This window comes from Carcharodon carcharias, chromosome 5 (genome assembly GCF_017639515.1).
Source record: "Carcharodon carcharias isolate sCarCar2 chromosome 5, sCarCar2.pri, whole genome shotgun sequence".
Classification (NCBI taxonomy): Eukaryota; Metazoa; Chordata; class Chondrichthyes; order Lamniformes; family Lamnidae; genus Carcharodon; species Carcharodon carcharias.
Genome location: NC_054471.1, coordinates 51222855 through 51239976, shown reverse-complemented (window position 1 = coordinate 51239976; position 17122 = coordinate 51222855). Strand labels below are relative to the sequence as shown.

The following is a 17122-nucleotide window of genomic DNA, read 5'->3' as shown; positions in this document are numbered from 1 at the left end:
TCATAAAGCAAAAAACGGCGGATGCTGGAAATCCAAAACAAAAACAAAGATAAAATACCTGGAAAAACTCAGCAGATCTGACAGCATCTGCGGAGAGGAATACAGTTAACGTTTCGAGTCCGTATGACCCTTCAACAGAACTAAGGAAAAATAGAAGAGAAGTGAAATATAAGCTGGTTTAAGGGGGGGGGGGTGGGACAAGTAGAGCTGGATAGAGGGCCAGTGATAGGTGGAAATAACCAAAAGATGTCATAGACAAAAGGACAAAGAGTTGTTGAAGGTGGTGATATTAGCTAAGAAATGCGCTAATAGGTGACATTAAGGGTAGTAAACAGGACGGGCAAGGTACAGATAGCCCTAGTGGGGGTGGGGTGGGGGGAAGGGATTGAAATAGGCTAAAAACAATGGATGGAAATACATTTAAAATAGGTGGGAAAAGAAAAATCTATATAAATTATTGGAAAAAAGGTGAATCGGAAAGGGAGTGGGGATGGAGGAGAGAGTTCATGATCTAAAGTTGTTGAACTCAATATTCAGCCCGGAAAGCTGTAAAGTGCCTAGTTGGAAGATGAGGTGCTGTTCTGCCAGTTTGTGTTGAGCTTCACTGGAACATTGCAGCAGGCCAAGGACGGACATGGGCATGAGAGCAGGGTGAAGTGTTGAAATGGCAAGCAACAGGGTGGTCTGGGTCATGCTTTTGGACAGAACAAAGGTGTTCCGCAAAGCGGTCACCCAGTCTGCGTTTGGTCTCTCCAATGTAGAGGAAACCGTTTTGGGAGCAGTGAATGCAGTAGACTAAATTGAGGGAAGTGCAAGTGAAATGCTGCTTCACTTGAAAAGAGTGTTTGGCCCTTGGACAGTGAGGAGAGGGGAAGTAAAGGGGCAGTGTTGCACCTTCTGTGATTGCATAGGAAGGTGCTGTCAGAGGGGGTTGAGGTGTAGGGGGTGATGGAGGAGTGGACCAGGGTGTCCTGGAGGGAATGATCCCTGCGAAATGCCGCCGGGGGGGTGAAGGGAAGATGTGTTTGGTACTGGCATCATGCTGGAGTTGGCGGCTATGGCGGAGGATGATCCTTTGAATACGGAGGCTGGTGGGGTGATAAGTGAGGACAAGGGGGACCCTATCATGGTTCTGGAAGGGAGAGGAAGGTGTGAGGGCGGATGCGTGGGAGATGGGCCAGACATGGTTGAAAGCCCTGTCTACAACCGTGGGTGGATAACCTCGGTTAAGTAAGAAGGAAGACATGTCAGAGGAACTGTTTTTGGAAGTGGCATCATCAGAACAGATGTGATGGAGGCGAAGGAACTGAGAGAATGGGATGGAGCCCTTACAGGAAGCGGGGTGTGAGGAGCTGTAGTCAAGGTAGCTGTGGGAGTCAATAGGCTTGTAATGAATAGACTTGGACAGTCTATCACCAGAAATTGAGACAGAGAGGTCAAGGAAGGGAAGGGAAAGGAAGTGTCAGAGATGGACCATGTGAAAATGATGGAGGGGTGGAAATTGGAAGCAAAATTAATAAATTTTTCCAGGTCCAGATGAAAGCATGAAGCAGCACCGAAGCAGTCATCGATGTACCGGAGAAAGAGTTGTGGGAGGGGGCCGGAGTAGGACTGGAACAAGGAATGTTCCACATAAACAGACAGGCATAACTGGGGCCCATGCGAGTACCCATAGCCACACCTTTTATTTGGAGGAAGTGAGGGGAGTTTAAGGAGAAATTGTTCAGTGAGAGAACAAGTTCAGCCAGACGGAGGAGAGTAGTGGTGAATGGGGATTGTCCGGGCTTCTGTCTGAGGAAGAAGCAGAGAGCCCTCAGACCATCCAGGTGGGGGATGGAAGTGTAGAGGGATTGGACGTCCATGGTGAAGAGGAGGCGGTTGGGGCCTGGGAACTGGAAATTGTTGATATGACGTAGGGCGTCAGAGGAATCGTGGCTGTAGGTGTGAATGGACTGGACAAGGGCAGAGAGAATGGAGTCAAGATAGCAAAAAATGAGTTCCGTGGGGCAGGAACAGGCTGACATGATCGGTCTGCCGGGACAGTCCTGTTTGTGGATTTTGGGTAAGAGGTAGAAGCTGGCCTAAAGGCGAAGTTGCTGAGGAATTGTTATTACAGATTTCTTGTTTTGGGTTGGTAATCTGATTAGTCCATGCTTATAATCATACGATGGTGCATTCATACAGACTCAAATACACAATAATTGAAATACATGACTAGAAAGAATTCCAGGCACTTAACCCCAACTCATCTACCTGCTCCCTTCCTCTGCACCTTGTAGGATGCTCATATTATCCACTGTGAATTAGTTCAGCCTGACTGCCATTTGCTTCTGCCTTGGTCGATTCCTCCTCCAAAGAACAGAGAAACTCTGTATTTAAAGAATTTCAGTAAATATTGAAAATTTAGCCAGACAGGATAGTTGATGCAAAGATGTTGTGATATTTGAAACAGCTACGTACTGTCATCTAGTCTTGGATGGGCCAGTTTCATCCAGCTAGACTTTGAGAAGATTAAATCCATCATTCTTTGGAGGAACACCACAACAGAATCACAGAATCCCACGATGCAGAAGAGGCCCTTCGGCCCATCGAGTCTACACCGACACATGAGAAAGACCTGACCGACCTACCTAATCCCATTTACCAGCACTTGGCCCATACCCTGGAATGTTATGACGTGCCAAGTGCTCATCCAGGTACTTTTTAAAGGATGTGAGGCAACCCGCCTCCACCACCCTGCCAGGCAGCGCATTCCAGACAGTCACCACCCTCTGGGTAAAAAAGTTTTTCCTCACATTCCCCCTAAACCTCCTATCCCTCACCATGAACGTATGTCCCCTCGTGACTAACCCTTCAACTAAGGGGAACGGCTGCTCCCTATCCACCCTGTCCGTGCCCTTCGTAATCTTGTACACCTTGAACAGGTCACCCCTCAGTCTTCTCTGCTCCAACGAAAACAACACAAGTCTATCCAACCTGTCTTCATAACCTAAATGTTTCATCACAAGCAACATCCTGGTGAATCTCCTCTGCACCCCCTCCAGTGCAATCACATCCTTCCTATAATGTGGTGACCAGAACTACACACAGTACTCCAACTGTGGCCTCACCAAGCTTCTATACAACTCCAACGTGACCTCCCCACTTTTGTAATCTATCCCTCGATTGATAAAGGCAAGTGTCCCATATGTCTTTTTCACCACCCCACTAACATGCCCCTCTGCCTTCAGAGATCTATGGATACACAGCCAAGGTCCCTTTGTTTCTCAGAACTTCCTAGTGTCATGCCGTTCATTGAATACTTCCTTGTCAAATTACTCCTTCCAAAGTGTCTCATCTCACACTTTTCAGGGTTAAATTCCATCTGCCACCTATCTGCCCATTTGACCATCCTGTCTATATCTTCCTGTAGGTCAAGACACTCAACCTCACTGTTAACCACCTGAACAATCTTTGTGTCATCTGCAAACTTACTAATCCTACCCGCCACATAGTCATCTATGTCGTTTATATAAATGACAAATAATAGGGGACCGAGCACAGATCCCTGTGGTACACTACGGGACAATGGATTCCAGTCACTAAAGCAGCCTTCTGTCATCACCCTCTGTCTCCTATACCTAAGCCAATTTTGAATCCACCTTATCAAGTTACTCTGTATCCCATGTGCGTTTGCCTTCTTTATAAGTCTCCCATGTGGGACTTGTCAAAGGCTTTGCTGAAATCCATATAAACTACGTCAACCTGTGTACTAATACCATTCCCCCTTTGTCACTGTCCCAAAGTGATTCATACTGTTCACGTCCTCTGTATCCTATTTGAACTTGAGCTAAACTTCTGAACCTGTGTTGTCTCTAATATGCATGCCCTATCTCACCCTCAACACATTTATTTTGGAAACCCCATCCATGCATTTATTACCTCAAGACATGACTATTCCATGCTCCCTCTCCAGCATAACACTCTCCACACTCTGTAAATTTCAGCTCATCATAAACACTGCTGTCCTTATCCTATCTGCCCATCTGTAACTGGCCCCTGGTCCACCAATTTAACATTCTGATTTTTGAGTTTAAATCTCTTCATAGCCTCATCCTTCCCTTTCTCTGTAACCTCCTCCAGCTCTACAACCACCCCCTCAACATTTGGTCTTCTCTCTGATGTGTCCTTCTGTGGCTTGGCATCCATTTGATTGATAATTCTTCAATGGAGAGTTTTGCACTATTTTTCCAGTTAATGGCACTATTTAAATACATATTGTTATTGATGTTGATAATGACAATGACAGCCTTTTGGAAGGTTGCTGCAGTCTCAGTATCTTCACATTTGCTTACCATCAGGCAATGTATTGAAACTTTTAAACTTTATATTTATTTGATAGAAGTAGACGTTAGAAGGGAATAAGAACCTTTTAAACATGCAGACTGGTATGTCCTTGAATTAAACAGGTTGATAAGGATTCACTGGTTAAATTCCTGTATTAGCAGAGCAGGTAGATATTTCAGTAAAGAAGGGGGAAGGGGTGGGAATCTTTCCATTGTGACTCGGTAAGCAAGTGTGTTGTGCTCTTCAGCAAAATTGACATAAGAAGATCGTAGTTTTGATCTCTTGTTCAATGTCTTTAATTATTTTAACAAACGATTGGATGAGATCAGCTCTATGTCTAACATCTCTGTCATGAATACAAATCCCAGGCACCTTACCATCTTAGTTATTGTAAGCTGGGAATTGACACCTTTGTCCTTTCTCTAGAGCTGCAATGGCCCAGATCTTCTGGTCTCTGATCATTGGAGAACGGAAGTACGACCCAAGATGCACTTCAGGACCCCTTGGAAGTCCCAATGCACTGACTCCATGGGAATTGCCCAGGAAGTTTGAAAATCCATTGGGCAATTCCCTTGCACCCTGGGACCCTCCAAAAAAGGCTCCCACTCCAAATTAGAGTTGGAGACTGGACAGTACTGACTTAACTTACTTAAATAGATACCCAGGAAGTGTTAGACAGAAAAGTCCTAGTCAACTCCTGGGTAACTATACAACTTACTCCCCCCCCAGTCACAGAATCATAGAATTGTTACAGTGCAGAAGGAGGCCATTTGGCCACCATGTCTGCACCAGCTTGCCGAATGAGCAACCCAATTAGTTCCAGTCTCTTGCCCTCTCCTTATAACACTGCACATTCCTTCTTTTCAAATAACAGTCTGATTCTCTTTTGAATGCTTCAGTTGAACCTGTCTCCACCACACTAATACTGTGCATTCCATAAGACCGTAAGATGCAGGAGCAGAAGGTGGCCATTCGGCCCATTGAGTTTGCTCCACCATTCAATGAGATCATGGCTGATCTGATGATCCACAACTCCACTCTCCTGTCTTTTCACCATATCCCTTGATTCCCTTACTGATTAAAAATCTGTCTATCTCAGCCTTGAATGTACTTAATGACCCAGCCCCCACAGCCCTCTGCGGTAAAGAACTCCACAGGTTCAGTACCCTCTGAAAGAAGAAATTCCTCCTCATCTCTCTTAAATGGGCGACTCCTTACTCTGAGATTATGCCCTCTGGTCCTAGAATCTACAACAAGAGTAAACAACCACTCAGCATCTGCCCTGTCAAGCCCTCTAAGAATCTTATTTGTTTCAATAAGGGCCATTCTTCTAAATTCCATTGAGTACAGGGCCAACCTACTCAACCTCTCCTTATAAGAAAATCCCCCCATACCTGGGCTCAACCTAGTTGAACCTTCTCTGGACTGCCTCCAATGCAAGTATATCTTTCCTTAGATAAGGGGACCAAAATTGTTCACAATATTCTAGGTGTGGTCTAATTTGTGCCTTATGTAGTTTTGGCAAGACTTCCCTATTTTTATGCTCCATTTCCTTTGAAATAAGGGCCAACATTCCATTTATCTTCTCTATTAACTGCTGAACCTTTTAGGATTCATACACAAGGAATCCCAAATCCCTCTGTGCTGCAGCTTTCTGCAGTCTCTCTCCATGTAAATAATATTCAACTCCTCCATTCCTGCCAAAATAAATAATCTCACGTTTTCCCCGCACTATATCCCTCTGTAGATGTTTTGTGTCATCCTCACCACTTGCCTTCCCACCTATTTTTGTATCATCTGCAAACTTGGCGATAGTACATTCACTCCCCTCATCTAAGTCATTAATATATATTGTAAGTGATTGAGGCCCCAGCACTGATCCCTGTGGCACTCAACTATTTACAGGTTGCCATCCCAAAAATGTCCATCTTTATCCCAGCTCTACCTCCTCAAAGAGTTTTAATAAATTTGTCAGGCATGACTCCCCCTTCACGAAGCCATGCTCACTCTGCTTGATTATGTTATGCACTTCTAAATGCTCTGCTATTGCATCCTTTATAATAGACCCTAACATTTTCCCAATGACAGGTGCTAAACTAACTGGCCTATAGTTACATGTTTTTTTGTCTCCCTCCATTTTTGTATAAGTGTGTTACATTGGCAGTTTTCCAATCCTTTGGGACTTCTCAAGAATCTAAGGATTCTTAGAAGATTACTACCAGTGCATCCACTATCTCTGCAGCTATTTCCTTGAATGTCCTAAGATGCAACCCATCAGGTTCAGGGGAGTTATTGGCCTTTAGCCCCATTAGTTTCCCTAGTACTTTTTCTCTCGTGATAGTTATTGTATTTATTTCCTCCCTGCTTTTTGCCCCTTGATTATGTAGTATTCTTGGAATGCTATTAGTGTCTTCTACCGTGAAGACAGATGCGAAGTATTTATTCAACTTCTCTACCATTTCCTGGTTCCCCATTATTATTTCCTTAGCCTCATTCTCTAAGAAGCCTATGTTCACTTTGGCCTCTCTCTTCCTTTTTATATATTTAAGGATGCTCTTATTGTCCATTTTTATATTATTTGCTAGTTTACCCTCAAAGTTGATTTTCCCCCTCTTTATTATTATTTTTGGTCATCTTCTGCTGGTTTTTAAAACTTTCCCAATCCTCTGGCTTCCCACTAATCTTTGCCACATTGTATGTTTTTTCTTTCAATCTGATACACTCCTTAACTTCCTTGGTTAACCATGGTTGGGTTATCCCCTTCCTAGAATGCTTCTTCCTCACTGGGATATACCTTTGTTGTGAGTGATGAACTATTTTCTTAAACATCTGCCATTGTTCACCAACTGTCTTTTCTGCTAATCTCCTTTCCCAGTCCACCCCAGCCAACTCTACCTTCATTCCTTAATAATTACCCTTATTTAAGTTTAGCACAGGTTGTTTCTGATCCAACTTTCTCACTCTCAAACTGATTGCTAAATTCTATCAGGTTATGTTCACTGTTTCCCAGGGAACCTTTTATTCTGAGATCATTTATTAAACCTGCCTTGTTACAAATTACCAGATCCAAAATAACCTGATCCCTGGTTGAATTCACAACATAGGGCAGAATTTTTCCGCATCAGGTGGGCTTGGCAAGCTAACCCGTGAAACCCACATCCCGTGAATGAATAAAAAAATAAAAAAAATTTGAATACCTCTATCAAATCTCCTCTCAGCCTTATTTTCTCTGAGGAAAACAGTCCCAACCTCTCCAATCTATCTTCATAACTGAAGTTCCTCATCGCTGGAACCATTCTTGTGAATCTTTTCTGCACTCTTTCCAATGCCTTCATATCATTTCTAAAGTGCAACACCTAGAAATGAATGCAACACTTCAGCTGCAACCGAACTCGTGACTTATACAAGGCCAGCATAAACTTCTTGCTCTTGTACTCTATGCCCCTATTAATAAAGCCCAGGATACCGTATGCTGTATTGACCGAGCTCTCAACCTATTTTGCCACTTTGAATGACTTATGCACATTTACACCCAGGTCCCTCTGCTCCTGCACCCCCGCTTAGAATTGTGCCTCCTATTTTGTGCTGTCCCTCCATGTTCTTTCTGCAAAAGTTAATTTCTTGGCATTGAACTTTGCCTCCCACCTATCTGCCCATTCCACCAACTTGTCTATGTCGTTTTGAAGTTCTACGCTACCCTTCTCATAGTTCACACGATGAACTGACCCCTCGACTCCCCTCTTGACCCTCTTACTACCCACCTCAATCCTCCAACAACCCTCCTGGCCACCTGACGATCCCCCCGACCGCACCCCACCCCCACAGCCTCCTGACTCCCCCCGACCCATCTTCCCACTCACCCAGCTGCCACCTTACCCACTCACCTCACCCACCTACTCACTCACCCATTCACTCATACACTCATTCACTAACACACTCTTTATTTTTTTATTGAAGGCTCAGAGGAGCTCAAAAATAAGCTAAAAATATGCACAGATGCTGCCACCTTCACCAGCAGGATCTGCTGCTACATTTAACCATAGTCCTGGTGGCAGGCCTTTTCTTCTATCCTGATGCCACCTTGTCATAGCTGCTGTAAAACACTGCCAAACCTTTTCACGCCTGATGCCTGAAAAATGCAGCAGACAGCAAAAAATTTCAGATGGTTGGGTTGATAACAAGCTCAATGGTTTGTTAATCGACAATTTGAAAATGGAGGGTGGGCTGCTGATTTCCACACCCACTCGCCTTCCGTGATTTTGGAAGCTGGAATGTACAACATCGTATTGCCGACCCAGCATTATCACATCCTGTTTTACGTTCACACGGGGTAGCGGCCCACCCAGTTTTGTGGACATAAGACCCAGCCCCATGTTTCCAATATCAGTGTATGTTTAGTTACATTTGCACACAATACAACACATACGTCTGGCAGGCCAACAAGTAAATGTATGAAAGTATGGGACTTTATGAGGAGGCAACCATTTTATTTCTTGGCCTTGAGTGAGTTAAGATTGTTTGCTAATGGTTACTTGTCACCTTGGTAAATAAATAGCATCAGTTAATCTCCTGTATCATCTTCAGAAGAATTTAGAGGGTGGCTAATTGGGTTAGGGTAGGCTACAATAGCGACAACACTTAAAAAGGATGTAATTAGCTTTAAAGTGCTTTGCGACATTCTGAGATGTGAAAGGTGCTTGAATGTAGCAGTTTAAGAATAAAGCAAATGTTTTGTCATTGGTAGTTGAAGGGAAAGAATAGTCTAAGTGGAGTGAGCACTTCTTGTTCCAAGTCTCCTTTTACTTAAAAGAAGGAAATAAATTTCACTGTAATTTTATTTATTAAAAAAACTTGGTGTTTTCAAGCCTGTTTCTTGAGGTTTAGGCAGATCCAGGACGATCCTTTTCCTGTTGGTGAAGGTGATACTCCAGGATGCTCCCCATTATTGATATCAGCAGAATAGCCTAGTGGTGAGGGAGACCCTGCTTTGAAAAAAATTCAAATGAAGCTATGGTGAGACAATTTGTTTTTTAAAAGGAAGGTGAAAAAAGTTAGGTTTCCTTCCCCTTTAAGTACAAGGGAAATACTTCACTGCCAAATGATGAGCCTGATGAATCTGTACAGGTTTATGCCTAGAATGTGAAGCAAACTTGTTTACTTTTCCTTGTGCAACTTACATTTTCTTTGTTTGCTTTCACAGTCCATCAGCTGAAAAGGAAGGTGCATTTGGCACCTTGATTGCTTTGAATCATCAAGGAATCTGTGCTGACATTAGAACCGAGGAGGAAGAGACAATTAGAATTACTCTGCCTACAAAAAAGAAAGCTACAAGTCACCACCAAGTTGACTTTTTTGCCACCAAGGACCTGCCATTAGCCTCGACCGGGAATAAAAAGTACGTTGGTAGCCTAAAGATTCAACTACACAACAAACCTGCCAATCAAGCAGAACCTCCTGCAACTAAAATTGACAAAAAGCAACCAAGCACTCCCACGCATGCTGAAGCATCTGGAGGTGTAAGTGATGACGTGAGACATAAAGCAGATGAAATTTTAAAAGTGACCATTGTGAACGATGGTGATACAAAGCACATTTCTGCAGAAGAACACAAAAACAAAGAAATGAACATTACAAGTGCCCCTGTTGAAAAGACACCTTTAAAAACATTTCCTGATGCACAAACTGATAGACCAGAAGAAAATAGTTCACTTGGAATTGCTTTTTCAGTATTGCGTTCAAACACTGATGTGACTGATCAATCACTTTCTATGTATATGCATACATCTGAAATAAGTTTATCTGAAACTGATGCCCCTACAAAGGGTGTTAAAGAGCACAAGGCCGACTTAGTTGCAGCCGCCAGTGATCTTGTCCTGCCTGTGCCATTGACTGGAGTAGGAGTGCAAAGTAGAGAAATGGAAAATAAGACCTTGTTAGCTCTAAATGTACTGAATTTTGAAACCACAGAGCCTGAAATTCAGAAGGGTGCCCCTACAAAGAGTGTTAATGAGAAAAAGATGATGCAAGGTGAGGCAAAAGATGAGCCTGCCCAGCCTGTTCAGCAAAATACACCCAATGTAGAAAATCAAAACATTGAAGTTAAGGACACATTACCTCAGAAAGTTCAAACATCTGCAACTAAAGTGTCTGGTATTAAAGACACGAATGTGAACCAAAAGGGTAGACAAAGTGCTGCAATAGTTGAAGCTGCAGAACAAAGTCCGTCAAAACCTCAACCTAGAGACACAAAGGATGCAGATTCATCTGAGAGCATACAAATGCCTGTAGCAATGCCTGAAATTGAGAAAGAAGTGCCTGCAAAGGGCAAGCAGTTACCTGACTCAGGTGCAGGAAAAGGTGAGCCTGCTCAGGAAAGTTCACCAATGTTGCAAGTTAGTGATACAGAGGCCAAAGTATATGACATACCAGTTTGTGCAGACCCAGCTACCACAGTGTCTGAAATTAGGAAAAGTGTCACTGAAAATGTTGCTAGTGACACAGTGACTGGCTCCAATGTAACAAGAGGAGAGCAAAATAAGTCTGTATTGGAAAATAGAGACTTTGAAGAGGCAACCTTGCTCCAGAGCATAGAAACATCAAGGAACACTGGGTCTAAAATGGAAAGAGATTTTTCTACAACTGCTGCTTTTGAGGAAAAGGGTGGCTTAGAGAATGCTATAAGCAACTTTGGTCTACCTGCCTTGTCAAGCACACCTGAAGTGCAGCGTAAAGAGTTCGAACTGAAGAGAGCAGTGTCAGCTTCAAGTGTAGAGGCACCTGCAGAAAACCTATCCAGAATAAAAGATTCCCAAATGGCAAATTCTACTGCAAAACATTCAGAGCCTGGTGCAGCAACAAATGAATTTTCCCTGTTTGTCCAGAACATAAAAGCATCACAACTAAGGGAAGCTATAGTCAAAGAAGCTTCTCTGGTTGATGATACCTGGACAATTAAAGCAGTAGTTGACCCAAATGTAGACTTGGATTCATCAGCAGATGGCTTTTCACCATCTATAGAACAAACAACCTCAAAATCCGGGGAGGGAAATGAACTGAATGATTCATTCAATGAAGGCCGTAGCTTCGACAGCTCTTCTGATATGGAAAGCTTCACAGAAACAATTCGTAAATATGGGAATCCCATTCATCGGCCCCAAAAGAGGCAGCGAGTTCCTAAAGCACCTTTTGTGCCACCATTTGTCATGCCACCAATTCAGGAAGACCATACATCATCAAGAAAGGAGAAAACATTTGATCCAAGTTCATTCAAATGTGGTTTAATGAAAAGCAATAGGTATACAAGCAAAGCACCTTCATCTCTCCTCAAAATGCAACAAATTGAAACAAAGTCTAAAGTAGTCAAACGTGTGTCTGCAGAACAGAGCTTGCTTTTTAAATCTCTGACAAATAAAAGCTCACGTTTGCGTTTTGCAAACCAGGAGAATGCAGAAAATGATCATGCTTCTGCATCGGGCAGTAAAAGGTCACGTTTGGAGGTTGATCAGATGCTTACCCAAACAACCAAGCCACCAGCTGAACCTGTGATAGAACCCACTAATCTCACACCATCATTACCGAGAAGTGATGTCCTTGAACAGTTTCAATTTGATTTGTCAAACCCAACCTTTCCAAAGACCCTGTTGCCAAGCTTTATGGAAAGTAATTTGAAATCTAATACCTCTGAAATGGAAAAGAAACCTGATAACTTGGAAAAGCAGTCAGAAAATGGATTAACCATCCCTGACTTGAAGCTAAACCTCTTGGAAATTAATACAGATTTTGGGGGGATTACAAACACTTGTGCACTTGACAGTACACCAACATTCCAAGGATCAAGCACTATAGATGGCAATCAAAATTCCCTAAGCTTATTTAATGCTGATTTGTTCACTCCCAATTCAGTATTGCCTAATCTACCAGAATCTGAGGTAAATTCATTTTGGTTATTATTTGAGACTACATGAAGCTCTAGGTTCAGTATTATGATCTGCTAAAAACATGTCATGTTAATTGACAAATGGTTGCCTTGTTTTCAAGGGGAATCGTATTGTTCAGTTTTAGTGTAAATTTAAAATAGCTTTTTATCACTTGACAACTACCATGCTAAAATGCAGAAACTATTACAAAATAAAATGGAAAAAATGTAAAAGTAATTTCTCAAGTTCCTTGTCCCAAACAAAGAATTCATTTGAGTCTTGTGTCTGTAAAATAAGACAGAAGGGGAAGGAGCTGTGAGCGGGAAATTTGTATATTTATTTAGCACACCAGTTAAAATGGATTATGGGCAGAATTTTACGCCCCATGGGTGGGCGTGCGCCTGACCAGAATGGGCATAAAATCGCATGAGATGACATGTAATGTTCCTGGCCAAATTGCCTCCTTGAATGACCATTTTGGCAAGATACCAGGAATAGAGTGACCAGCAGCTGTGTAACCTTATATTTCTAAAGAACAAGGGGGGAACAGTGGAGGAAATAGGGTTGAGGAAGAAATTAACATGGTCAGATCTTGTACAGCTGTAGGAAGAAATTGTGAAAGATGGTTGTATATACCTAAATGAAAAATATTGCCCCTTCTTTCCAATTAACCTTTGGGTTTGTTTAGAATATGTATGTTCGAAAAACTTTTCAGATCTCCTACTCTCTTCTCTGAAAGAAAACAGGAGTGGGAACTTCACAGTATTTCTGTCGAAAAAGTCAGCCATCAGATGAGCCAAATGCCCATCTCTACAGTCTGCTTCAAAGGTTTCAATGTATTCAGTTTTAAAGCCTTTGTTAACATAGCTGTGCAATAGAATTCCATTATGAATTATAAGCTGAGTTCCAAACCCACTAATGAATTCAGCTTTGTATGGGGTTTACATAGCTGTGAAAAGGACTTTTAGCTTTGCTTGATTGGCAGTTTTATGAGCCACCTTTCTTTGAAATGGGGTTTTAATGCCTGATTATTTGGACAAGATTAAGAGGTATTAAGAGGTTCAAAGCTTTTTTCAATGAGGCTATGAATGACTGACATTTTTATGAGCTTACAAGTGGTGACATTTCTTTCCCCAAGGGGATTTTGAATGCCTGTTTGCTTATTGGACAGTTTATTAGCATTTCAAAGACTTCCTGGTGTAATTATGAGGCTTGTGAGTTCTGTCCACAGTGGAAGAACGCATCACAGACTCTAGAGATCTCTGGACTTTAAATCAATCTGAAGATGAAAGAACAGTGTTCAGATGACACATTAAAGTCAGATTCTCAATAACGTTGAACGTATTATTGCTGTCACTGGATAAAATACTGTAATGCATGCAAACACTTACATCAATTTAATAGTCACTTATCTTTTAAGGACAAAGTCCCATGATCAATCACTACATATTAAACTTATCATGCAGCACCTAATTATGACAGTTGAAGTTGATAAGACCTTTTAAACTTTCTTGTCAAAACAGGCCTACTCCATGGTTCACTACTCCTTTGAGGTGTTGTGAATCAGGTCTCCTACAAAAATGGACGCGACTCCGGGAAAATAGTGGGAAGGTCTAAAATGCCCACTCCCGCAATGGAGTAGGCAAGGGCAGGATTGCTGAGTGTGGGGTCTCTACCCTAATCCTTGTCTGGAGTCATAAAGTTCCCACAAGATGGGAATCGGATTGGGAATCTCAAAATTGGGCCACCCTCTGGCCGTTTTTAAATCCCCGCCTCTTTTTCAACAAGGGGCCTTATTATTTGAAAAATGGCTATGATGTCTACCTACATTTCCTCAGAGACTGCATATTGAAGTAACTTTATGTGAAGTGCTTTGGAGTATTCCTTAGAGATGTGACTAGGTGTTAGGTTAGGAAATAGAGAGAGTTTAAGTAAGTTATATTTGTATTTGGAGGTGTTAGGAATAAGTTTTAGCTTTATTGGGTGGGATTTTTAGTTCAGTGGACGCCCCCGATGGAGAATGGCTGGGGAACGGACCCCCAGCTGTGATCGGCCCCTGACTGCGATTTCATGCTGGCTGGCCAATTAACGGCCAGCCAGTGTGAAAGGTGCGCTGAAAGGTTCAGCGCTGCTGGGGTGGGGTCTGGAGAAGGGCAAGCGATGAAGACAGCGCAGGTGCAGGGGAGCGCTCACCGAAAGCTCCCTGAAGGCAGAGAGCTGCCTCAGGGAACTGAAGAATTTAAATGCCAAAAATAAAAATGGTAAAAGCCGGGGAAAAAATGCCCACGCATCAGAATCAGTCACCGGAACATATACCAGATGAAAATTCTGTGCAAACATTTTTATTTTTAAAATTGATCAGAAATCTCATCCTGCCCTTGGATGAGGCTTCCTCAAAAAGGCAAAGGCCGCTTGGGTGATTTGCCAACCCGCCAACAGTAACTTTGGATGGGCAGCGAAAAATCACGGTTGATTGATCCGCTAATGGCCTTTATAGGCCTTTTAATTGTCAGTGGGCATGCTGCCGAATCACATACACACCTTTCGACCGAAATATCGCACGAGTGCACGATGACTTCGGGACGCTTGCACAATGTCATCATTCGCTATTACACACTCGAGCGTGCCGGGTGCGCCCGTGTGCTGAGCAAAAAATTCTGACCAGTGTTTAAGTTTGAGGGCTTTAAACTAACTTGGCATGGGTGTGGGTACCAAGAGAAAATATTAGAAGGGAATACCAGGGTGCACAAAATACTGGGAGCAACAGATAGCACTAGTTTGGAGAATAGTAAGTTCATAGGTGAAGTCAGGGTGAGGGAGAAAGCAACAAAATCTAAATCAGGGTTATTATGCATGCATGTGAATGCACAGAGCATGGTAACTAAGACTGGGGAGTTACAGGCACAGATTGCCATGTGGAAATATGGTGTTGTGGCGATAACAGAGACCTGGCTCAAGGAAGGGCAGAACTGGGAATTAAATATCCTGGGTACAAGGTGTTCAGAAAAGATAGGAAAGGAAGGAAAGGAGGAGGGGTGGATGTATTGGCTAAGGAGAGCATTGCAGTGCTGGAGAAAGAGGATGTCCCAGAGGGTTCAAGGACAGAATCAACTTGGCTAGAACTAAGGAGCAAAAGGTGTGCAATTACATTACCCGGTGTAGTCTATAGACCGCCAACTAGTGAGAAAGATGTAGAAGAATAAATCTGCAGGGAAATTGCAGACAAATGCAGCATTATAGATTAGTTATAATGGGGGACTTTAATTATCCAAATGTAGACTAGGACAGTGGTATTGTAAAGGGTGGAGAGGGGCAACAGTTTGTAGATTGTGTTCAGGAGCATTTTCTACAGCAGTATGTGTCCAATCCAACAAGAAAAGATGCACTGTTCGACTTGGTTCTTGGAAATGAGGTAGGCCAAGTAAGTCAAGTGTCAGTGGGGGAACATTTAGGAGACAGTGATTATTGTTTTGTACGTTTTAGGATGATGGTAGAAAAGGATGATAGGCAACCCAGAATAAAAATAATTAACTGGACGAGAGCCGACTTCGATGGGGCAAGAATGGACCTGGGCCAGATTGGAATGAAAGATTGGCAGGAAAAGCTATAGCTGAACAATGGGCTAACTTCAAAAAAAGAATTGGTTCAGGCATAGTCAAAGTATATTCCATTGAAAGGGAAAGGTAGGGCAAACAAATCCAGAGTTCCCCAGATTAAAAGGGAGATAAAAGTTAAGATAAAGAAGGAAAAGTGCACTCATGACAGGTGCCAGGCAGAAAACACAGTTGAGAAACAAGAGGAATACAGAAGGTTCAGAGTGGAGGTGAAAAAGCACACTAGAGAATTGAAGAGGGATTATGAGAAAAGACTGTCAGCCAACATAAAGGGGAATCCCAAGGTCTGCTACAGGCATATAAATAGTAAAAAGGTGGTAAAAGGAGGAGTAGGGCCGATTAGGGACCTAAAAGGGAATTTACGCATGGACGATGGGGCCACGGCTGAGGTATTAAATGAATACTTTGCATCCATCTTTACCAAGGAGGTAGATGCCACCCAGGCCTTGGTGACAGATGAGGAAACTCTGGGTTCAGAATTGATAAGGACGAAGCGTTGAATAGACCTATGGTACTTAAAGTTGAAAAGGCACCGGGACCGGATGAGCTGCATCCAAGGATATTGAAGAAAGTGAGAGTAGAAATTACAGGGACACTGGCCATAATCTTTCAGTCTTCCCTAGGCTCGGGAGAAGTGCCAGGGGACTGGAGAATTGCAAACATTACACCCTTGTTCAAAAAAGGTTGTAAGGATAAGCCCAGCAATTGCAGACCAGTCAGTTTAACTTCAGTGATGGGCAAGATTCTAGAAACAATTATTTGGGATAGAATTAGTAGTCATGTGGAAAAATAAGGGCTGATAAGGAAGAGTCAGCATGGATTTCTTAAGGGGAAACCATGTTTAACTAACTTGCTGGAGTCTTTTGAAGAGGTCGATGAAGGTAATATTGTTGATGTGGTGTACATGGACTTTCAAAAGGCATGCAATACAGTGCAACAGACATGTGAGAAAAGTTATTGCTCATGTAATAAAAGGGACAGTAACAACATGGATACTAAAATTGACTGAAAAATAGGAAGCAGAAAGTAATGGTCAATGGATATTTTTCGGGCTGGAGGAAGGCTTGTAGTGGAGTTCCCCAGGGGTTGGTATTGGGACCCTTGCTTTTCTTGATACATATTAATGATATAGATCTTGGTGTGCAGGGGACAATTTCAAAGTTTGCGGATGTCACGAAACTTGGGAGTGTTGTAAACTGTGAGGAGGACAATATAGCACTTCAAAACATAGACAAGTTGGTGAAGTGGGCAGATAGGTGGCAGATG

The 17122-nt window shown here is 42.7% G+C and overlaps 1 protein-coding gene across 2 annotated transcripts in view; it reads left to right on the top strand.

The window, feature by feature from the left end:
• crybg1a (crystallin beta-gamma domain containing 1a) overlaps positions 1-17122 on the top strand; it is a 319813-nt gene that overhangs the window by 176408 nt on the left and 126283 nt on the right. For both annotated transcript variants that reach the window (XM_041188918.1, XM_041188920.1), the window contains one exon: positions 9527-12254. In XM_041188918.1, coding sequence (XP_041044852.1) covers positions 9527-12254 — 2728 coding nt within the window. The remainder of the gene's footprint in view (positions 1-9526; positions 12255-17122) is intronic.